At 41.9% G+C, this 24624-nt stretch overlaps 2 protein-coding genes across 7 annotated transcripts; both read left to right on the top strand.

Moving 5' to 3' along the window:
- The first annotated feature begins 1961 nt into the window (after positions 1-1961).
- On the top strand, positions 1962-18311 carry adgrg1 (adhesion G protein-coupled receptor G1). Of its 4 annotated transcripts, XM_053853263.1 has the most exons (16): positions 1962-2224; positions 2968-3056; positions 7408-7480; positions 8606-8877; positions 9073-9265; positions 9368-9413; positions 9646-9736; positions 10733-10855; positions 12694-12810; positions 13663-13705; positions 13789-13895; positions 14483-14598; positions 14671-14930; positions 15005-15104; positions 15912-16186; positions 17429-18310. In XM_053853263.1, the coding sequence occupies exons 3-16, from the start codon at positions 7417-7419 to the stop codon at positions 17554-17556; spliced, it is 1935 nt and encodes a 644-aa protein (XP_053709238.1). In that variant the 5' UTR covers positions 1962-2224; positions 2968-3056; positions 7408-7416; the 3' UTR covers positions 17557-18310. The 4 variants fall into 4 exon arrangements, with proteins under 4 accessions (XP_053709238.1, XP_053709242.1, XP_053709241.1 ...); XM_053853267.1 differs by lacking the exon at positions 2968-3056 and having other exon boundaries at positions 2071-2224; positions 17429-18311; XM_053853266.1 differs by lacking the exons at positions 1962-2224; positions 2968-3056 and adding an exon at positions 3073-6380.
- Positions 18312-18649: 338 nt separating this feature from the next.
- slc7a6 (solute carrier family 7 member 6) lies at positions 18650-24612 on the top strand. Of its 3 annotated transcripts, none has more exons than XM_053853313.1 (10): positions 18650-18734; positions 20649-21171; positions 21239-21368; positions 21902-22042; positions 22103-22226; positions 22290-22393; positions 22663-22759; positions 22836-22985; positions 23051-23234; positions 23835-24612. In XM_053853313.1, exons 2-10 carry the CDS (start codon positions 20688-20690, stop codon positions 23900-23902), a joined length of 1482 nt encoding a protein of 493 aa, XP_053709288.1. In that variant the 5' UTR covers positions 18650-18734; positions 20649-20687; the 3' UTR covers positions 23903-24612. The 3 variants fall into 3 exon arrangements, with proteins under 3 accessions (XP_053709288.1, XP_053709290.1, XP_053709289.1); XM_053853315.1 differs by lacking the exon at positions 18650-18734 and adding an exon at positions 19137-19255; XM_053853314.1 differs by lacking the exon at positions 18650-18734 and adding an exon at positions 19143-19960.
- Positions 24613-24624: the final 12 nt, after the last annotated feature.

Raw genomic sequence — 24624 nt, 5'->3', positions numbered from 1 at the left:
ACTTCCTTGCCGTTTCTGACAGTAACTCTAATTTCGGGACGCATTTGACAAAGCCTCAAATCAAAATTTAATGTTTAATTTTGGTGAAATGATAATCACAGCAGATGCCACAAATACGTATACACCACGCATAAAATTGCAAAATTAAATCTGTGAACCGAAACTCATTTGCAGTTGGTGACATCAGTTTGGAAATCCAAGATGCCAGTTTCACTACTTGAATATCACATTATGCAAAAGAGAAGCACCAAGCGGTCATTCAAGCATATAGCTCATTAAAGCATAGAAGAAATTGTGACTATAGTTAGAATCATGTGTTAAAAAATGTGAATAAAGTATGAAATTTCTCTTTTTTCCATCCTTATTTATCTGCAATACAAGTATCCCAGTGTTGGATATGCTTGTCCTCATCTAAGTGCCTCAGCTGTGGGCAGACTCGAGGAGATAAAGCATTGTTGGTTAAAACTGTCGACAATAGTGTGTCTGTACTGTTCAAAGTCTTATCAAAACCAGGTTGTGGTCTGGTGACGTGTGAAAAGACTCTGCATACCTACTTCTTGTGGCGAAGCACTGAAAACCCATTTCAAAAAGAAACACTTTAAAGGTAGCATGAGTTGAAAACATCTTTGACGTTGTTTAACTGAAGGTTTTATTGAACAGAGGTAATTGTGTTTCATCTCGCAACAACACAATATTCTCTTTGAATTATATGTCTCCACTTGGCTCGTAACAGGAAGACCATCTGCCAATGTTTCTGAAGGTCCCCGCTTGCTGCCAAAGCTGCAACTGTTGTGGGTTCATCTGTCAGCAATGAATTGGCAACAAGCTGTCCAATGGGCACCACATGTCTGAAGAGTCATCTCTCCTGGTCTTGGACCTCTGTTTTCTTTCATTTTATATGAAGTTATAGTGTCGTTCGCTCTGCAATGCAGTGACAAATTAAGTTGATATTGGAATAATAAAAAATGTATTTTACTCTTTAGCTCAGCGGACAGAGGTGATGCCACACCAATGCCATGCAGGCGTTCCACTCGCATCCCTAACAAACGGTGTGTGTCCCTTCTGTTACTTACAGCCACTCATGATGTTATGAAATCTTCTTTTCCTTTCGGCTTCTCCCTTCAGGGGTGGCCACAGCGGATCATCTTCCCCCATCTAACCCTGTCCTCTGCTTCCTCTTCTCTCAAACATGATGTGATGAAAAAAATTATTAATATTTTATTATTAAGTTATTGTGTGCTTGTTTATGTTTTCATTCACAAATTACACTTTACTTGGAGGATATACACCAGAAAACAGATTCTTTTATCTATTCCATTTATTCCACATATATTCCATAATTTCTGTGCATTTGTTTTTTCCACAAACTCAAGATACTTTTTTCCTCACGGAAACCATTTCAGTAAATGTCGTCAAATTTACTGGAGTGCGACTGATCAGGTTTCCCACCGACAGCGTCTTCTGCCGATGCCTGTTCACAATTGTCAACATTTGCAACTTAAAACGTGTGCTTGCCTCGGCAGCTTTGTCAAACAAATAAAGAGCCATTTGTAGATAGAACTAATAGAACTAATAACATTTAATCATAGTAAATGTGGCGTCAAGCAGACAGTTAACCCAGTTCGAGTCAGCCCGGCACAGGTGAAAACTGAAGGGATATAATAAGCATCAAGCTAATTTTGTTTAGGACAGTTCCGTCCGCAAAGACACGCGATTGACGTTTGCGCAAAATTACAATCCCGCTCAACAATCATTTTTTGAATTAATCTATTTCGTTTTTGCAGTAATAATCTAGATTTCTAAGTATATTCCTCGAAAATATACTCGCCAAAGATTCAGAAACGAATTAAATCGCGGTTAGTTGTCAAGGCTGGTGTTTTACTTTGAAAAATTATACCGGAAACCTTTGCTTTGATATTTTGACACTAGTGGTGAGCGCTGTGTCAGACTCGCGCTTTTCACACCGACAGCCTTGTTGTACGGTGTCTCAGGTTCGGCGCGTCGTGGTGGCGTCTCGTTTGTTTAATTTATGCTATCTTGCGGCTACATTTGGACCACAACGCGGTAAGCCTGTGATGGGGTGGGAGTAAAGTGCCCAAACGAGGTGTACCCATATGCCTCTTCTGTAGCTCGTACTGTAAACTACAGGAGTTTTTATTTCACCCTGCCAGTGTTTTCCTCGTCTTTTTTATATGAAACTGGAACCATTGACAAACAATTGAAGGTAAGTCAACCACCTTCATGGATTTAAAACTGTTTATAAAACAAATTTCGATAAAAGTGTCTTTGAACTATTGTTGGTAGTAGTAATACCACTACTACACATTAGCGGAGTATCGTACGTTTTCAGCATTCCTTCGTACTAAAACTATTTTTTGACTGAAATTAATAAAGTTCTTTCATATGGCGCTGTTATTAATACAGGTGCACGCGTGCTCAGAGTTTGAACCGTATTTCCACCTATATTTCTCACTGAGGAAAGTGATAGTGTATATTGAAGCAGTAGATATTTATAGTAAAGGTTCATTGTTGAAGCACATGAAAGATGTTTGACACTGTAGAACATGGTGATTGTGCTATTAAATGAATGCTAAGACACAGATTGTAACATTGGATTCATGTTGTGGCTCACATGTTTAAACATGAGAAAAACAAATTCACTCTTTTGGCTGAGGATTCTGTTCCTTGCCATTAATTGAAAGCGTTTGAAATTACAAAAGAGACCGAAAGAGAGAATTAGAAAAGCCCCATGAGAAATGCAAATGTTGCCGTGGCGTGACTCACAACAGGAATTCCTTCCCCTTTGTGCTGACTTCATATCTCATAATGAGGGAAAGAAAGCCCCCCGATGGCATATTGAACCTCCTGACCCTCACCTAAGGCCACGGTGCAGCTGATTTAAAGCCCATAATATGCTGGTCTTTGTTCCTGGCTGTGTTGCTCATTGATTTATTCATTTCCCCGAAGGACACATGGGCTGCATTCCACCTGCTCCCCCAATTTCCTTACAGTGGACGTCGGCACCGAGTCTTGTGTAAGACCCGCTTCAGCCTGAGGTGAACTAGAAACCAAGATCTCGAGCAAACATTTTGGAATATTAGTTGGCTGTCTTCATGTTAGAAGACAAGTTTTGAGACGTTTATATCTTTGAGTCTCCCACTCAACTTGAACTTAACATTCGTCACAGGGGATCCATTGTTTTCCATATTTCTGTGAGTGTTTCTGAAATGTATTTTGAATCTGTCCAGAATCTTAGTGATCAAAAGCCAGGACCTTATGTACCTTTAAACCTGTCAAAGAGAACCCAAAAAACGGGAAAATATATGTGGAAAAGTCTTTAAATTCCAATCTTAAACAGTCTCCATACCAGTGGGTGATCTTTGACCCTCATTCACGCTCCCTGTCACTTCAGCTTGAAGGCACGGCAACAAAGAGACGCTTTTGTGTGTCCGGAATCACTCTTCCGTGCACATTCTCTGTCATCGTTCTGTCTCATAGGGGGCTGATCGCTAGGAAGGACTATGTCAGAATATGTTTGAGACATGGGGATGTTGTGGCCAGAAATGTTAATCACCAACACCGTCACAGTTGTCAAATAATGGAGGAAGTCCGGGCTTTGGAACCGCAAATTAAACTGTCATTTCATGCTGCAAGAATTACTTCAGTCGGTGCCAGCGAACTATCCAGGGCTCCCGTTTGTGGTGAGATTAGCTGTTGTAGGACAAGTCTGGACAGAAATGTTGGAAGCAGTGCAACAAGAGAGCGATGAAAATGAACCTTGTTTGAATTTGATTGTTCTTCAATTGACTGTTGTGCTGGAGAAAATCTTTGGCCACAAATCAGGTCTCCAATTTAAATTTCCAGTTCATGTTCAACTGTTTGAGCGATTCTTGAATGCAAATCATAAGAATCAAATCTGGGATAGTGGTGAAGCAGCTATATTACTATATATTATTTGTGACTAAAATTATGTCTGAACTTGCACTGTAAACATTGCTCCCTCTTCGTCTTGCACCCTCGCACTAAACTCATCGCTGCTTCTTCGTGGCTTTCGCAGGCTTTTACAGTGATGTTGCGTTCACGTGTCAAACCTCAGAGCCGTCGTTGTCAGCTCAGGAACTGATAACCACACTGTTTGCTTAACTCTTAACAAATATGCAAGTGAATGTTGGGGCGATCTAACAGCAGAAGTGTCAGTTATTTGAACCTTGGTTCTTGAATTGTGTTTGAATTTCCTACATAAAATGAACCTCCGCAGAGTTCATAATAACATGATTATTTGTTTGTCTATGTTCAAAATAACTTGAAAAGTTATCGACGGATTTGGAGGAAATGTGTGCTTAAGCAAACTCCTCTGGCTACATGTTTTATGTTGGCTCCATATTTTGATGATATACTGCTGACTGAACCAATAATTTTAAACAAACTAATAGAGGTCATATTTTAGTATGAAATAACTCGATAATTACCAGTAAAATACACTTAATATAATTTTCTCCACTGTTCTTGTATTGAAACACCTTTGTCATTGGTGTAAGAGTGGCACATTTATATATATATATGGAAAATTGAAGTAATATCACACAGTGGCGCACATTCTGACCACTCTCATTTTCAGTGTTATTTTGACTGATCCATTCCTGTTATCGATGAGTAAGACACTGTCAGTCTGAATCACATAACAGTACAAAAAAATTACAATGTAATGTCACAAGTATCAGCCAGTGTCGATACACAGCACAAGGTAAAGAAGGTGAGAAATGCTGTCTGTTGCACCGGTGCTCTGAGCTGCCCACTCACTCGAGCTCATAAACCCACACTCGGTTGGGAAGGGAAATTCTTGGTCCTGTGCTGTGACAATAGACAGGGTCTGCGGGCGGAGCCATGGCTTTGGTTTACATCTCTCCAGTCCAAACAAATATCGGGGGAAGTGCCACATGAATGATTAAAGAATTGCTTTGTCTAATGTATAGAAACATTGTCATCACACAGTTGTGTGTTAGTAGTGCGAAGGAGAGTTTGTTCTGGAAAGTGGAAGCTCCTCTGTTTTCACACACGCAGCAAGTGTCCTGTGGGTGGGGTGACGGTCATGGACCTCCTCATCAATGGTGTGTCTATGGTCGTGCAGCTGTTGTGAGCTGTGTGTGGATGAGGCGAGCCTGAGTCACTGATGCTGAATGTTAAACAGTTTCGTCAGAGTTTTATCTGTCATCGTTCAGCCTTTGTAAGAGAACATTTTGCTGATGGATAAACTGCGCTTTGAGTGTTCACATTGGCAACGACTCATGTTTTTGGTCGACGATAGAGACCCGCAGTCAACGATGCTTACTGATAATGGTCATGATTCTGTTTTCCGAAGAACGCCAGTAGCCAACACATGTAACTGACTTCCTCATGTCAGTTACATGTGTTTAACTTTTGTTTTGACAATTCAAGTAGGTCAAAAAACCACAAAGTGTATAACAGCTTATCCATTCTTTTTCATCCAACAATGGCAAATAACAGAGATGAAAAAAAAATATATTAGCTTTGGCGTTCTGAAGGAGGAAGTGTCCTGAAGAAGCTCGGCAGACTCACTGACTCTTGGAAAACCCCTTCCATTATCACATCTATAATGAGGCAGAGTGAATAAATGTTAAGTAAACGTTACAAAAGGCAATGTCTTTAATATGAAATGCGTAGCTTTTCATTCCCTTTTCAATGAACAATGAACAGATCAACCCCACAATGTAAACTTCAGTCATCGCTTCTTGAATACCGGAATGTCGCCTTATAACCCGACGGACCGCTCCTTTTTTCATCGACTACATGTCCAGGGAAGGAGTCCAGGTTCGCTATTTGCTGCTGATAGCTCCGGTCTTCCATAACAGAACACGCCTGCTCATCCAAAAACTATGAACTCCATCAGCTTTGGTTGCACCTGTGGTTCGCTCCAGTTAGCTTTCTCATGTAATCTTCTTCGTAGTGTTCGAATTTGGTGCAAGAGTCTTGTTTTACCACTCTGGGGGAGCACGTGTTGTGAAATGCAATTCGGTTGTCATTTTCTTTGATGGAGAAGTATTGGCGAATTACTGCAATCATGAATTGCTGGCTTGCTGTCTGTAGCTGCAGGTCTCCAGCATCAGAAGAAATACTGTGATTTTCCATTGAAATGCCTGCGTTGTTCTGTCATTTTTACATTGTGATGTCAATATTTTATAACATAGCTCATCATTTGTGACTTGCTCGGCCAACCATGATGACGTCATAAATGCCCATATTTGGCTTTACTCTTTTTTCCTCAACAGTTGGAAACTCAAATTTTTGGTTGAATCTCGCACCTCATTGTGGACATGAAGTTAAATTCTTCACATCAGGATATGTGACTTTGAGAGGACAATGTATGTATTCTCTCGCAGTAACCTTGTCTTCAGGCCATCTTACGTGTAAAGTTTGATAGATCACCCTTTGCTTTGGTGAGTGCAGTCTAATTGTAGGTAGTGTTGAATATGGTGAAACTGAATATTCACTTTTCTGAACTAATACTTATACTCTCCCATTCAGGTTGTACTGGTGTAGCCACTTGAAAGTGTGTATTGATTTACTCATGTTTTATGACCTACGTTCAGACACTGCAAATCCCTCGATAAGGGCAGGAGGAAATGTGTTGTTATAACTGTATAATATTGCTCCAAGAAAAGTAATGACACAGAAGTCACTGCCTCTGTGTCGGGCCTCAGGTCTCATCTTAAATATCAGGTGTGCGTTTCGCTTTCATAAATAGCTTCTCATCTGCTCGTTCTTTCGTCTCACTGGGCCTGTTCTGAACAGAGCCCACTGTCTCCGGTGCGTGATTAAATTCTTGGCGTTTCCTCTTTCATGTGGCGAAGGACTAAGGTTAAAATGCTGAAGCCAGTGTCTGACATTGTTTCTGCTGACAGGAGAGAACAAGCAAAGAGTGAAGTGGTTTGTGTCGGTGAAATTTCTCATGACTTTTCAGACGTTTCTAAAGAACTCTGCGCGCTGCAGTGTCCACTTCCTTCGAGCAGGTCGACCAACTGCGCTTGACGTTGAAGTGGAAGAGTGTTTCCATTGATAAGAGCCCAGAACAGTCTCTAAGTGTATTTTAAGTCCCAGCACATTTGTATATCTTGATAAGCAGATAGGGACACAGGCGTCTGTATATGAATAGTATCATTAAAATAATGTTGTGAGGTCTGTTTGACATCCAGATAAGGCCTTTTTTTGTTTTGTATAGGATGTGAGTGTGCAAGTGAAGAATGTCAGCGCAATGGTTTATTATTCTAACCGCTTATATGGTTGTTGTGGCTGATGTGTGAACCTCGCCCAGTGACTATTTATTGAGGTGCCAATAGGCTTTCTTCCGCTTGCTCAGTGGAAACATCACTTGGTGCTTTTCTCTTGCAGGTGACAACAATGAAGACTGTACAAGCCGACACCATGAGGAATAGGTTTGTCTTGATGGTTGTCCTCAACGCAGGTAAGTTTTGTGTGGCTTCTGTTGGTGTCTGAACAAGCTGTCCTCATATCTCAGTATTGTCTGCTCTTTACTTCGCTGCCATAATGATGACCTTTCTTTCCCTTACTCTTATTTCTGTCTTTCTGTTTTATTATATTTATTTTCTGTCAGGATAACAGAAAATAAATATAATATTATTTTCCTCCAAGTTTTGGAGACAAAACTTGTCTCCGCTCTTGGAGAAAAGTTTTGCTCTCCAACAGTGGAATGAATTGCATTAAACATGGATTACGTATTAAACACGACACAAATGCAGCAGCATCTCCAGTAATATATGTATGAAATATTGATATAGCTGACTTAAAAAATCAAGACAATATTACACAATCAAGTATTGCAATATATCAGCAAAAATATTGATACAATATTGATACAATATTGAGTATTGTGATATATGAGTGTATCGCTAATTTTCTTACACCCCTAGTCAGGAGCACTATGAACATGAATGATAATAATAATAGTAATACAAACACAAACAAGCCAGTGTAATTGTAGAATATCAGGGTAGATCCAGGGTAAACTATATTTACTGTTGCTGGAGGGCGGGTTTGGCAACACCCTACAGTTTTGAGGGAATATTGACAGAAAAAAAACAGACAAGGAAGAAAAGGATGTCTTTAGCATAGCAGATAAAACTGCAAAATAAGGTTGTAGTTAGCTTGTAGTTGACGTGCCAAGGAAACATGACTTGCTTCCTATTCTCAGCAGACCACAGTTAGTTATCTCCTTGCACTACTTTAAGCAGCAAATAAGTGACTCAGAGAAAAAAAGCACGTGGTTCTTTATATGTTCTTATATGTTACTTATGTGTTGATAAATAAGCAGATCATCATCGCGTGTCATTATTTTCAGTTCTTTATTTCAGTGGTTGATTGCGTGCTCACTATGACGAAGTTGCTATCGATGTGTCACAAACATCACATGAGTCTCTAACAGTAATTTTATCCAACATCGTATGTTTTGCTCCAGAAAACTGACTCTGCAAATAAAAGTTAGGGAACCACTTCTGGTCTTCGGTGTCCACTAAACATGTCCCTCTGCCTGAGAGGAGTAAAAACCTGACGATCGTTTCCCTCTCTGAAGTTCTAGCCTCAAGCCTCGGCGACCGGGACCTAAGCTTCTGTGGTACCTGGCACCACAGCAGAATCCCACTGCACCTGAACTTCAACCTGACGTCTGGCTGCGGCAGCATCCTCATATCAGCCAATGAAAACTCCATGTCTGTTGAGGGTCAGATCGCAGCTCAGTGTCAACAGTCTGGGCGGCTTGACCTTGGCCAGTATGGGCTGGACACTGAGGAGGACAGTCACTTCTGTCTGTACTATGAGCCTCTGCTGGACCAGTTAAAGCTGCAGGTAACAGACAGCTCCAGAGCCATTTGAGAGCCTCGTGTAAGGGCGTGTGTCGAGGGAGCCATGGTGTTGTGGGCTCAAGAAGTTGTCAGATGTAGTAATAAATATAACTTAACTGTGACCTGTGTTTATGTAGCTAATCTAAGTTATATAGGCAACATTGTCTACATAATGACTTTTATTATTTTTGCTGTACAGGTCAAAAGGATGAACCTCACTCTCTGCCCTCCCACCAACTCACTGCCACCGTTCTGCTGTACTGCTCTCGCCCATGGGTCTAACACCCCCAATTCAGAGTTTGGTATCATGGACGGATCAATCCGGGGTGATATCATCAGCCCAGACATGAGGGAAGCCTTTGAAATTACGGATGGAATCCGTGTCCCATGTGGTGAGAGTGAAGGATGATATAGATTGATCTGAGAGTTATGCAAAATAATGGAAAAGATTTAGTACTTAATGCAAAAATATGTTTTTTTGTCTGTTTTCACAGAGAGTCTCTGTCACGAGGGCGACTGTGGATCCACCCAGGCCAACGTGTAATTTCCTCTCTTCCTCTCTAACCCTCATGTTTAATGCTTAAGCATTATAGGCGGCTCTTTTGGTGCCTTGTTTGGTAAAGGAGGACCAAAGGGATGCAGAGAATTGACATAGGAAATAAGTTTTTCCACAAAAAACATGCTTAGAGTTGAATAACCGTGAGCCAACTTTGAATGATTTCCTCATGTCCTGTGCTTATTTGTTTTTCACACTGGATTGTAATGTGTTAAGGTCCACTGACAACGAGCCAGAGCTTCCTTTCACGCTCAGGTTGGAGGTGAAGATGGAAGAGAACTTTCAAGGCCGCACTTTCACTTCAACTGTAAGACAAATGTTGCCTTCATATCGCAAATGCAGTGACACAAATATATATTTTCGCCTAAAGTTCCCATAGGGGGGCAAGCATGCGTCATGTATCTGCTTTATCTTTACTTGTTGGGACCAAATCTTGACTTACAACACCGTCTTGTAAAGGTTAAGTTTAGCCATTTGTTTTAGATGGTTACGTTTAGGGCGAGAGGCTGGGGAAAGAACTATGTCATTGACGGTCCTCACTAAGCTAGGCAAACACGTGTGTGGACGTGTGTATGTGCTAGCATTTAAATGTGGGTGTGTGTTAGCATTCTTGTTTGCCTGAGGTGGGGGAATATGTGTGTGTGCTGCTTTGGTGTGGGCATATAAGTGTCTAGTCTGTGTGTGTGTGTCTGTGTGCACATCAGTGTGGTGGTAAAAGCAATGTAAACCTGTGAGTGTCAGTCAGTTTTTCCAACCTAGTGCTGTCTATGCTTTAAGTTTTGGCAAATGCCTGTTCAATTGCTGTAGTCCACTTCACATTTAACTTGGGGGAAAAAATACAAAACATTGAAAACTGCTTATTTAGACCTTTACTGATTTGCTGTTGTTGATTTTAAAGCTCATTATTAGTCTTTTGTCAGAAACATTTTCCCTGAGTTTTTAGTGCTAAAGAATCAGTCAAATAAGAAAAGCATGTTCCAAGTCTGCATTTGTATACAGGCTGTTGTACTGACACACAGACTTTACTTTGCCTCTATACGTCTGACCGTCCATTTTTAATGAGATGTTATTTCGGAAAAAGTCTTGACTGTGAAGTAGACAAGCTGTCATTAAACCAATCTAAGATAGTTAAGTCAAGTAGAGTGAAGTGTCTGCGGTGTTCAGCACATAAAGGTTGTGTACTTTTAAACTGGAGTAGAGGTTGCATTTAGATAGGTGACATTTTTAGTTAGTGAGTTACCCTAAAATAGACGTGTGTGAATAGAGAACATGTGCTTTTGGGTTATGGTGTGTTTCCTTCCAGATCAGGGAGGGTGAATCCCCAGACACTGCGACAACGGTCCACCTACCGTCTGTTCTTCGGAAGGCAGTCAAGAGCAACAACAGAGTTGTCTGTGCCTTCTTCAAAAACAGCTCTATTTTCCAAGTAAGACATGAAGCATTCATTAATAACAATGTTCCTCATGTTATAAAATGTCGTGCATTGCGTAAGTGTTGAGACAGGTTCAAGGACAAAGGTGCTCTCAAGCAGCACAGAACTCAAAGTTCACTTGTCACACACCAGCGCTCCCAAGAGTGTTCTCTTTTATTTGTTTTCACGCGCCCTTTTTTCCCACTCAAATACATATGACTGGAAAGAAGGACGGTGGTACCAAAGTGTTTGTTTGAGCCACACTGTCCTTCTTGGTGCGGTGCTCACGCCATGATCAAGGCCAAGCTGACCTTCACTTTGCACCTGGTTGAGTTGGGGAATTTGTCAGCATCTTGTTCAACATAAAGGTGCCCAGATCTTCTTCACGAATCAAATCCCACACACTATTTTAGAGGAGTTTCCCTCTTGACGTCATGAAGCGGATGGATCACGTAGGCCTTATAACGTATTGTGTAGGCCTATTTTAAATACTGACTCTGAACAGGACGATGTTTTTCTCACCTCATATTATGGTAACACCATGATGCCTGTATAATACACTAGTAATTAGCCAGCCCACACAAACACGTGTTTGCATTGCTATCCATTGTGAGGTTTCTCATTGACATCATGCTTTCCCCGGCCTCTCACCCTAAACTTAACCATCCAAAAAACATGGCTAACCTGAACCAGGACTCTGAACCAAAGTTAAACCCAGTTAAACCCACCAACTTATGACCTAGTTATTTTGAAGTCTTGATCCTCAAATTGAGGTTTGGACCTGTGGGGACCGGCAAAAGGTCCCCTCAAAGACATAAGGTCCCCACGAGGATAGTGTTTTGTCATACATTGACATAACCCCTTCCCCAGCCTCTCACCCTAAACCCAACCATCGAAAACAAATGGCTAAACTGAATCGGCCAAAGTGTCCTCACTTAGCAAAAATGTCTCACTCTATTGATTTAAGTCTCATACATGTTCTCACAAAGATAGAAGTACAAGAACACACACACACTTAATGCTAGTGATGGGTACATGAGGCATCATGAAACAGTATTGCAAGGTTGATGAAACAGTGCCCAAATTTTCAGAGGCCACTAGATGGCGTTCTTGGTTTCAAAATGATGCGAGATTTCATTGAATTAGTTGTTTAATTCCAAACATTTTATCGCAGACAGTGCCATCTGGTGACCTCTGAAAATCAGGACACTGCTTCAGGAAACCTCACCAAACCCTTCAGTACTGTGTCATGAAGCCTCATGTATCCATCACTACTAAGAGCTCACAATATTGTCGCAAAATGGAAAGGCACTGAGCTCATGTTTACATAAACACATGCACAATCCGATTTATAAAACCGTCAAGATTCAACAGTGGTTTTGGCTCAGGGCGAGATGGAATTGTCCTAGCTAGCAATCGAACTGGGAGCACAGTGGTGGACCATTAGGCTACCAGTGATACTAGCTTGGTTGCATTCCGGGCTCCCTAACTATTCACTTTGTAACCCCAACACAATTTGTCAACACAGTCATGTGACAGTTGATTTATTATGGGTTGATTTTTGTTTTACAAGTTTGATCATGGTTTCTAGTTTTGAGCAGCAGAGGTTAGAAGCTAACCCAAATGTTAGTCCAGAACACCACCCACATGTAAGCATATGTTCCTTGTCCCATTATAAACAGCCTGTAGATGTCATTTAAGTTGGGGCATAACTTGTTGAGTATCAGAGATAAATGAAACTTCCTGCTCTCAGTTGGAGTTGCCTAACCCTAACCCAAGACCCTATGGGTTAAGGTAAAAAAAAATGAAGTCATAACCCACAGAGAAATTGCAACATGCATTTGTCATCGCAGGGCAGCCATCATCAAGCCACCATTTTGGAGGACGTGGTGGAGATCACAGTGGAAAACGAAGTCATCAAAGATCTCAGCGAGCCAATCAAGATCAACTTCACTCACACTGTCATCCCTGTAAGTCTGCCCGTAATTTGCCGGTAAAGTGGGCAAACGTTTTATTTTTATGCAGAAGCCTTTTGTAGTTCCCAAAAGGGCGATGGAAGATTTTGTTCCCTCTTCAAGCAGCTTCTGTACATCAGAACAATGTGTTTATCCGTTCACTGAAAGCTGAGCAGTTGTGGTTCGCTGCAGGTGTTGTTGACAAAAAAGTCTCAACAGAAACCGCTCTGGGGTTTCTTGTTAAATTGAGCTGCTGTTGTTGGACTGTTGCAGACCGCTTTGTTTTCGTGTGGTGCCACTCTCAAAATCCTTACTTGTCACTTTACGGTAGCTTTCAGATACGTCTATTTTTTTCATCTAAAATTCTTACAGTTGTTTTGTTTACATGATGTAGAATTCCATTTGTTAATGTTAAAATGCATGCAATGACTGGAGACAGAGATACTGTTAAGTGTAAGTGCTCCTTTTTTAAATGTGTCTGAGACATTTTGTGGTTCCTGGAACTGAATGAGTGAGACCGTGAAGCGTGTGTTGACTTGCATTCTCACCTCAGTCAGTCTCGCTGCTCTGAAGGTAAAATTTTGGGTCACATTGACATTCTCAGAACTCGCTACATCATAGCTGAGTTGATGGCTCATTTTAAGAGGTGTAAAACATCGTTCAGTCACCGCAACCTCGACGCCGACACGCTGACATGACCAAGTGGAGATAGAATCTCAGCAGCTGGCTACGGCGTGTTTCACTCAAACCTGAAAGCAGAGTCTTAAATCTTTTGAGAGCCCACACGCCTTTACCCAAAACAACTTTCTGCCTCTTAATTAGTTACAATCGGCATTAATCAATAACAACATTTTTTTTTTATTTCAGAAGACGCATTCGAGGACATGTGTGTCATGGGACACCAGAAAAGGTTGGTAAATCTAATGATTTTTTTATATAGTAAACACATTTTTTTCAATTCCAGAGTGATGTATTATTGTCTCGTGTACGCAGATCCACAGAAGGTGACCTGGTTGAAGGACGGATGTGAGACAGTGCGACACAGAGACAATCAGACTGAATGCCGCTGTAACCACCTGACCTACTTTTCCATTCTGGTGGTAAGACTGACACACGTGGCTGTGTGACTTTGTTGTTTACGTTGTTTTTCATTCAAAGTTTACCTCCTGACATTGCACGTCATCTCTTGGCATCAGAACTGCTACTTGAAGACTGCTCTGTTAAATTTATGAAGAAAAAAAAGGACAATCTGCTGTTTATCAGCAACTATTTAGGCTTGTGACGCCAGTAACTTGAGATGAGGAACAGGTTGACTGTCGACTTGGTGCATTTAAAAAAATGCTGCATAAGGGAGCCATCTAGTGGTGGGGGAGTGGTACTGCAGTTTCCTATCCGACCCTCGCTCATTATAATAATACAATATAATAATTATTGATACTTATAAATCACACTAACTAAACAGTACAGTCACCTATGAAATGCTGGATTTTTTGTTAGAGGATGATTGATTTTAGTTCCTTGGTGGTATTTGTTTGTTTTTTTTCAATATAAAGGAAATCAATTTTAAGTTCTGTATTCAATTCAAAGTCTAAGTCGCTTAATAAAGCTTCTTATGATCACTTAAATTTTGCCTGCTAATGAAAGGTGTCAGCTGAGTTGTCAGTGACCATTCTGCTTCCATCCTCAGCAACTGGAGCCGAAGCCAGTGCGCCACTTGCTGGCTCTGACTGCCATCACGTCTCTGGGCTGTGCCGTGTCTGTGATCAGCTGCATTACACTCATTGTCTACCTCTGTAGAAAGAGGTGAGGGTGTTGCTGCATGCCGTCACGGCGCCTCACCTTTGTGCTCAGTGCTGGTTCACTGTGTCTCTCCAGGAGAGCCAAAGAGCAATCCACGCACATCCATCTCCGTTTGGCCGCCTCCCTGGCTTTGCTGAACCTGCTCTTCTTCCTGACTGGTGTCCTGGCTAATGTGGGAGGAGCACAGCTGTGCTCAGTGGTGGGCGCGGCGCTGCACTACGCGCTGCTCTGCTCCTTCACCTGGATGGGCATTGAGGTGTTTCACACCTTCTGGCTGGTCTACATGGTATTCAGTCCCATCCCCAAGATGCTCATCTGGAACATGATCGGCTTTGGTGAGCGTGTCAGCAGGAAGTCATTGCAAATGTTTTCAATGTTCTCTGGTTAACCTTTCCTAAAACCATCGCAGCTCTCCCGATGGTGCCAATCCTCATCCTGGCTTTTCTTGGTGATGTTTACGGCCGGAGAGAGGTGATGGCCAGCGAGAATGACACCGACCCCTATCTGATGTAAGTGTGACACTGCTTCCCATTGACTTATGTTTTGTGTAGGAGCCTGAATGCAGTTCTTTGATTTTGGTTAATAAATAATTTAAGTTAATTTAAAAACAGATAAAGTTTATAACAATATAAGCTTATTAATTTGGAAGGAGGGATTGAGGGGCCTGGTTATTTTCTTCATTTGTGTGATGCTGTGATTAGTTAGTCATTTGTCAGTTAAATGGTTTGGATGGGAGCATGTGGAAGTTTTGAGTTTTGAGTTGTTGCGCACCTTAAGTCACCTTGGGGCTTCCGTAAGAGCAGTGATGCTGGCAGTCGGGAAAAAGTAAGCGTGGAGCTCCCCGTTTTTTTTACCTCTCGTGCTCTTTGGATAATTTGCTACGTTGTTGTTTGGATGCTACGGATGCTTTGTGCACACTTTCGATGCCCTTTTTCGTATTTACCTTTTTATTGTTTGGCACCAGAAAACTGTTTAAGCCTTTACGAATGGTTCTATGTGGAATTATTCGCATTATTGAGAGCTCCATTGTGTGGATACCTACATTTTGTATGTTGGATCATGATAAATAGTTGCTTTACCTTCATATCTGAACAGCAAGATTTCCCTTCTCTCTTTCTTGATAAAGCACTGATATATGAAAGCAGTCTATTTTTTTGCCATCTATATAAAGTAACTGTTTTCAACCAGAAATTGCTCTGGCCTTGAGTCTGACACAAGCGATTCGCCAAACTGACGGTACAATTCGATCATGTCGGTCTTTGCGTGTTTTTCTGTTGGGACCCTGTGTCGATTGTAACTTGACATGATGTTTGCAGGTGCTGGATGACAACCTCGCCCACCGCGGCTATGGCTCACTACTTCATCAACCTGACGGTGCTGGCCATCCTGGTGTCGGCAGGCTTGGTGATGCTCTTCCTGGTATACAGGGAGATCCGCACCCGGGAGGAGTGGCGCCAAAGACGAGTGGCCTTCCTCAGCATCTGGGGCCTCAGCTGTCTCTTCGGGACAACATGGGGTCTGACCTTTTTGGATTTTGGCCCTCTCTCTGAGTTCATCCTCTTCCTGTCCTGCATCCTCATCTCCTTTCAAGGTAGAGACTTTTGAAATCAGAATGTCAGCTGGGAGAGAGAAGGAAGAAAAAGAAGCTTTAATATGTTTCAAGAGACATTTGAGTTAAGAATTGACGATCAGGATGTCAATGAGTGTAATTAAAAAAGTCATGTCATTTTTCATATTATATACGTTTTAATTAAAGCTTCTCAACTGAACTTCACAGAAGACGAATGTGTAAAACATAAACAAGACTTATTGAAATGATTTGAAAGGTTAAAAAAAAACTTTTAATACTTGAGAAATACTCAAAAAATGTTGCGAGTAATGTTTAATATATGTTATAATGTTTGTTATAATGTTTAACATCTCAATGTGACTTGTGGGCCAGAAACTCAGAAAGAAAATAAAAGCTAAAAATAGATGTGCTAAAACACATTTATTATTAAGGACAGTTTAGGGTTTTTTTTGTTTTTTTTTTAAGTATTGTGACTTATCTGGGCCAATTATTCAATATCTGTTTTACTCTTGAGTGTTGGATGCTGACACAATACTTGAAAGGGGAGTAAAAAAATAGAAACAGAGTTTGTTCTGGATTAGTTGTTATTTGTGATGGGTGCATGAGGCATCATGAAACAGTATTGCAGGGTTGGTGAAACTGTGTCCTACTTTTCAGAGGCCACTGTGTTGTGTTCGTTTATTCAAGCCCAAACATTTGACAACAGACAGCCTTAATGGATCCATCATCTGGTAGCTTTATATCTGCGTAGCTCTACATGCATTTCAAAAGTCTGATCTATGATGGACTGTACAGGAATTATTCAATGTCCCGAGGTGTTGTGGTGTCACGGTCAGTGCCGGCCATCGAGCTGCTTTTGAACGCCACAGTCATCTTGCATACACAGCAGTGTGCAAAGGTGAATGATGTATAAGAATAGTTCAACCATTCCACCTCTCTCATGAAAGAAAAACAAAAGCAGTTGCACCAGTGACTACACAACTTAACTTACACTGTACTGTTTTAGTGGATATCTAAACCGAAAATTAAACATGTCTGCATGTATTATCATATTGTAGTTTTATCCCTGAGAAGGACAGTATTTGGGTTGTGTCTGCCTGCACATGCAGCAGTGTTATAAGTGCTCGATCCAGAGTGGTTTGGTCCAGAGAACTGCCATGAAGACCGAGAGCCTTGTGCGTGATATCATGGAGAGGACGATGGTGCGAGAGTAACATACATGGTCAGACTGTTCATTGGAAACGTGCCTTTCTCTCTTCTCAGGTTTCTTCTTGATGCTGAGGTTCTTCCTGCTGGACTCCATGCGGAAGCAGGCGGGTGGCTCGGCTCTGGGAAGCTCCAGCAGCGGCTCCACCAGACAGCACATGCTGCAGAACCAGGAGAAGAGCTAGAAGAGAAGAATCGTCCTTCTGGAAGAAATACCTGCTGATCCTACTGCGGGCAGTGACCCATGCCATCACTCAGGAAGTGAACCAGGCCTGGAGCCTGAGGTGTAGAACCCCTAGACTGAGTCTAGCGACAGAAGGGATGTGCACTTGTCTATTTTTATTTTTGCTATAATGTGTAATATATTTGTTCTTTAGACCGTAGATAAGCTTTTTGTTTTAAATTGCGTCCGGTGTACATTTTATTTGACTTTGGCTTAGCACTTTAGATTTTTGATACGAAAGCAAAAGTATATGTATATGCTGTGTTCATGAAAACTGGAGCCCATTGTTTATAAAAGCTGTGTTTATCAGTGAAGTTAAAGCTGATTCTGCTGCCCATGGTGACTAGAGTCGTTGCCAGGACATTCCTATCCTTAGATTTGCTTTTTTTTTTAATTTGGCCAGGATTAGCTTTGTCTTTGATGCTGGAGTGTTGGATACTGTGATGTTTGCACTTTTCTCTCTGTCTCAAACGTGTATGCCGCTGAAATGTAAATAGTTTAAGACTGAAGGGCATTTATTAAAAATGTTTCAAATGGTTTCTTGATGGTTTGACAGTTTTTGTCAAATTGAGGCTGTTCTGATGCGCTACAATAGGTCCACCCAAAAAGACAAGTGAGTATAAGCTCACACCTCACCTTGTTCCAGAGGTCGTAACCTCTGACCCACAGTCTATAACAGCTGCGTTCTAATTGTGCCGTGCTCTTCACACATATGCAGTATGATCATAAGTACTTGTAAAACCTTTCCCCTAATATAGTTCTGCCAAAGACTTTGTTTTGCCTTCATATCGATGGCATTAATTCTGTCTTGAATCTGACTGCTGTTTGAGCAAATCAGACAAATGAACGTCCAGATGTTGTGACGCTCTAATAGAATATTGACATCACCGAATAAAATAATATTAAATATCAAAAAACGATTCGGGCGACTGCGTTGTGGGTCTTTTGTCGAGTTAACTTAAGTGTTTATATTTTTTCCTAATAATATTTGAGTAAAGCGACATGAGCGTCGCGGTCTCAGGATGCTGACACGTTCATGCAACGTCACATGATGCGTTCACTGAACCGCTGGCACCAGTGTGTGCGTTTATTTTTCCCGGACACCGGGCTTCTGGCAGGGTGTCAAAACTAGCTGCACAGGTAAGAACGGGATGTTGGCCGTTGATTCTTTCATAATCGCCCTAAAATATTGCAGGGCGTTGACGTTTTAATCGGACGACCACAATTTTCACCAAAGGCAGGTTTGACAAAACCCATCATGACAAGCTAGCCAACACCGGCGTCGGACAACTGGGATCTATTGTTTGTAAACCTGTCCTCATGTCATCTTAAAGATATATGTCAGGAATATTATTAAGACCTTGAAATGTACAAGAAAACGTCCTAACATTTGAGCGATCGGGGATATATCTAGCTAATTTGTTAGCTAATAAACAATGTGTTATTTTACGCTGTCTTTACTTACGCGTCAAAGGAGGGTCGTTAAAACAGCCTTTGAATGTAATCGTATTGTAAAATAACATCTTTGTCATTCGTACTTGACTGTACAACACAAATAACAACGACGATCCGACACTAAATACGGCTTTATTTTGAAGTCTTACGGAAACGAGGACGCGTTCATCATCGCCTCTTGGTTCATCTGACGCAGGCTTCAAACTGTCTGTCAAAAGACACGTATTATCAAATTTCATTATATCCTGTGTTTATATTAATTTTATTCTTCTGAGAATTATCGATTCATTTTCCCTGTTTTGAGCTTTAAAATAAACATTTCCTGCTTCTTCGTTTACCAGGCCTTAAAACCTTTTACAATACTGTCAATACACTTGTGGATTTATTTGCCCAAGATCAGGAAAGTCTTCTGTATCTGGTTCAATGTCAAACAGTTGATTCAATCAAGTTCTTTTAACATTTTCTCATTTTATCAGAATACGTGTGTGTCACCACCCTGCCAACACAAACACAGCTTTTACTTAAAACACAAGCCATTTTAGCATTCACACAAGAAGCTTGAATTGTTTCTGGACACTAGTTCTGGAATTGAGTCCTTCATTGATCTCAGATTAGATTTACATCAGGACAGTTTCCAGGGCCATTCCAAAACATTTACTGGGTCCATGTGACGTCCGATCTGTGACAGGAAGCCCTAAAAAAACATTTTTTAGCTGATAATGTGTTCTTGTTACCACAGTGTGTTTGTGATCCCTCAATCACACTGATAAATGAACAAAGAAAGTCTGAATCTTGGTGAATAACATGGTAAAAAGGACATGGTTCACCACATCAACTGCCAAGAAAATTGAGTTTTTCTTTTGTGACATTTTCTATGAAAGACTCTGCTTTGGTGTGAAGGACATTACCTGGTAAGAGTAGTTTACATAATAAAAAAAAACATTACATAGGCCACATGCACATGTAAAATATATGAATAAGTCTCTTAATTTTCTTCGAGAATAGCCTCTTTGAACTTCTACTTTTAAAACTGTATTTATAACCTCCAGAAAGCATATGATTTTGATTTAAAAAGTACAAGTACAAGTACAAATAAATTTGTACTTTTGTAATTTATTAATCTCAATGATCACATTTTACCACTTGAAACAAGAGTGTGCACGTTTGAGATGCATGATGCATGTGTGATGTGAGCTGATAAACATGAGATTAAACATCAGGGTGGAAGTGCTCTGGTGATAAGTCAACTATTTGCTGCATCACATGCACAGAAGGCTTTTTTTGGGCTTCCTTTCCAAGTCTTTTAAAAAATATCTCCATACTCCTCATACAAGACCAGACAAAAAAAAATAATCTACATCATATAATGACAATTTATGAGCACAACACAAAACATATGTGGTGATCGTTTGAAAATGTTTTATGAACTTTTATTGAGCGCATCTATGCTTTGTGACTGTGCTCATAAGTTCATGAATGTTAGAAAGAAGTTCATGAATATGATAGTTTTGATAGCTTATCCAGATATGGGAAGTTCAAGCAAATATTGCAACAGCTGTGGCTACTTCCATTGTAACCTGTTTATTTTTGTTATTTCAGTCTGGGCCATAGTTGTGGACCAGCCCCAATCGTTGCGTCATGGCCGACCGCAAAGCCTCCGTGAAGGCAAATGGCAGCCCCTCGTCCACCAACCCAGAACCAGTGAAGGAGACCATGCAGCTCAAAAAGGAGATCTCACTGCTCAATGGGGTCAGTCTGATCGTTGGGAACATGATCGGGTCAGGCATCTTCGTCTCCCCGAAGGGGGTGCTCATCTACAGCGCCTCCTATGGGCTGTCACTTGTAATCTGGGTCGTCGGAGGCGTGTTCTCCGTGGTTGGGGCCCTGTGTTACGCTGAACTTGGCACCACCATTACCAAATCAGGCGCATCCTATGCCTACATTCTGGAATCCTTCGGTGGCTTCATCGCCTTTATCCGCTTGTGGACTTCTTTGCTGATCATAGAGCCCACCAGCCAGGCGGTCATTGCTATCACCTTCGCCAACTACCTGGTGCAACCTCTTTTCCCAACCTGTGAACCCCCTTACGTTGCAGGGAGACTGATCGCTGCAGCCTGCATCTGTAAGTCCTGCCCTCCTGCTGCAGAGCTGCCACAGCCACGTGTGTTACCTTCACCCCCTCATTCCAGGTCTTCTGACGTTCATTAACTCGGCCTATGTGAAGTGGGGCACCCGAGTGCAGGACGTCTTCACCTACGCCAAAGTTGCTGCTCTCATTGTCATCATTGTCACTGGCATCGTCAAACTGGGACAAGGCAAGTGTCGTCTTTCTATTGGGTAGTGATGCATAGGTGAGGTTTCATGACACAGTATTGAAGGGTAGATGAGGTTTCATGACTAAATATTGAAGCGTTTATGAGGTTTCATGACACAGTATTGAAGGGTAGATGAGGTTTCATGACTAAGTATTGAAGGGTAGATGAGGTTTCATGCCACAGTATTGAAGGGTTTATGAGGTTTCATGACACAGTATTGAAGGGTAGATGAGGTTTCATGCCACAGTATTGAAGGGTTTATGAGGTTTCATGACACAGTATTGAAGGGTAGGTGAAGTATCTTGACTGAGTATTGAGTTCTGATTTGCAGAGGCCACCAGATGGCCACCAAATGTTTGGACTTGAACAACTAATTCAATGAAAACCTCACATCATTTCTAAACCAAGAGCGCCATCTAGTTTCATCAACTCTGCAATACTGCTTCGTGATACCTCTATCTAATGTTGGGTTTAAGATTTCCTTTACGCAGTTGTACCGTCCGGTAGATGATCCACTGATCTCTCTGTTTCAGGCAGCACCTCCAACTTTGAAGCAGCATTTCAGGGATCATCCACTGACGCCGGCGACATCGCCCTGGCGCTCTATTCTGCTCTCTTCTCCTACTCCGGCTGGGACACACTCAACTTTGTCACCGAGGAGATTCAAAACCCAGAACGGTATTTATGGCCCTTATGTTTCCCTGAAGATCTCATGGACTCACACTGACCCTGTTGCAGGAACCTCCCTCTGGCTATTGCCATATCGATGCCCATCGTCACCGTCATCTACATCCTGACCAACGTGGCCTACTACACTGTGCTGGACATGAGTTCCATCCTGGCCAGTGATGCCGTGGCTGTGGTGAGTGTCTCACCTGAGGCGACTTACGTGCTGTTTCTGATTGATTTTCACCCGCTGGTTCAGACGTTTGCCGATCACACGCTTGGTGTCATGAGCTGGATCATTCCCATTGCCGTGGCTCTCTCCTGCTATGGAGGCCTGAACGCGTCCATCATTGCTGCGTCCAGGTGGGTAACTCAGACACAGGTTTGTTCTTGTACACTTCACACTTGCAGTCATGAGAGTTTCAAACACCAAGGAAATGTTCTGAAGTTGCATCTTGACCCAGAGTTCTCGATTGCTCCTGCCGCCTGCCGTCCGACTCATCTCATTTCAGTCGGACGATCGATGATATTTCAAATGCTAAAAATAGAATAAAATCCGATCAATGAAATCATTAGCGGGTAAAGATATGTGGCTTGCTAGTTCTAATAGTCATCATTGTTTTGTGCCGCAGGTTGTTCTTCGTAGGCTCACGAGAGGGTCACCTGCCAGACGCTCTGTCTATGATCCACATTGAGAGGTTCACACCCATTCCAGCACTCCTCTTCAACGTAAGATGACCTGCAGTCATTTTTGGTTCCAGCTGAGGAGATTGATCACGTTGCCATCTTCCCTCCTTCCCGTCAGTGTGGCATGTCGCTGATCTACCTGACGGTCAAGGATGTTTTCCAGCTCATCAACTACTACAGCTTCAGCTACTGGTTCTTCATGGGCTTGTCCATCGCCGGGCAGATTTACCTCCGGTGGAAGGAGCCTGACCGTCCAAGGCCTCTGAAGGTCGACGCTGTTCTGTTTCGGATGATACGCTCATGAGTCAAAACTCACTTCTTGTGTTTGTGCAGCTCACTCTTCTGTACCCGATCGTGTTCTGCTTGTGCTCCATCTTCCTGGTGGTGGTTCCGCTCTACAGCGACACCATCAGCTCCCTCATCGGCATCGGCATAGCACTCTCCGGGGTGCCGGTCTACTTTTTCTGCATCTACCTGCCCGAGTCCAAACGACCGCCCTTCATCACCAAGCTGTTGCGTAAGTCGAACACACACACACAGCAGAACCAGACCAGATCAACCAGGTGAAGATGTGAAGAATACACTGTCTGTAGTGAAGCCTTGGTGAGGTTTCATGACACACTGTCCTGATTTTCAGAGGCCACCAGATGGCACTGTCTGCTGTAAAATGTTTGGACTTGAACAACTTATTTAATGAAACCTCACATCATTTCTAAACCATGAGTGCCATCTTGAGGCCCCTGACACTGTTTCATCAACCCTGCAATACTGTTTCATGACACCTCATGAACCCATCTGTTTTCTCACTTTAAATTGTTTTATATTAGAAAAATAGTTTTGCTACAATAAATGAAACTTTTTTTTTCACGTTGTTGTGATTCACAATAGAGTCTCTTAACGCAAGGTACGGCCATGAATATGTTTGGATGTGTGGATCATCAACACCAGTCGATAAATTAGTATTGTGGGCGGCAGAGGGTGAATGATGCTCTCCACCTGTGGTGGTCGCTCCCAACATACATACAAACGGATGATTTGCACTCTATTGAAAGGAACCTCTTGTTAAATAGTGCTTGCTCCCTGATGAATCCACTGAGATCACCTTCTTCTTCTGCAGAGTCCTTCACCCACATGACCCAGTACACATGCTACTGCGTCCTCACAGAGCTGGACAAGAGTGAGTAGCCAAACATTTGGAAGAAAAGCTTGACTCTCTCGTGTCCACTGTGCTGTGCTTGCACGTGACGGATGTGCAGGCCCCGGTCACTTCACCGTCACCAACCCTGCTGCTGTGCCTGCGAGTCCGTGGGACATGACAGTGACTCGCGTGGCTCCGTGTCAAAGACTGACACCAAAGTTTTTCACCCTGCCATCTTGTTTTGCCTTTTAAAGATGTTTTACAGTTTCTTGTTTCTCTTCATGTCCTTTGTTCTGACCGGCAAATGATTTTTTCTGTTCATGAACCACTCCACGTTTATTGGCTTTTTAAACTTAAAATCATATTTTAAAGATTCAGGGCGACATTTGCACAGCAGTTTTACATGAAGGAACTGATGAAGCTCAGAGATATAATGTTAAATAACTATGCTACTACATCACGACCAGCTGCTGAATACCTTTTATACTATTTTACCTGCCAAAAGTGCAACTTGTGCGGACAGGCAGTGGTCAGTACCTGTCGCAAGTGGTGCAAGGTCATGCAGGTCAAATTGTGATATGACTGCAGTCGATTTAAAGAATGTTTCTCACTCTGAAGACAGCGATGTGTCAAACATCGATACACAACTTTATGAATTGTTGCACCGGAGATAAACTGACATTTAATTTCTCTACCTCTGGAGATTTTTTATGTTGTTTAATATTGGATCTTCTTTTGTCGGAATAAATAAACATCTATAAACCTCTAA

The sequence above is a fragment of the Synchiropus splendidus genome, chromosome 1, assembly GCF_027744825.2.
Source record: "Synchiropus splendidus isolate RoL2022-P1 chromosome 1, RoL_Sspl_1.0, whole genome shotgun sequence".
In the NCBI taxonomy this organism is placed as follows: domain Eukaryota; kingdom Metazoa; phylum Chordata; class Actinopteri; order Syngnathiformes; family Callionymidae; genus Synchiropus; species Synchiropus splendidus.
The sequence above is the reverse complement of the archived record's forward strand: the minus strand, read 5'-3'. Positions and strand labels throughout refer to the sequence as shown.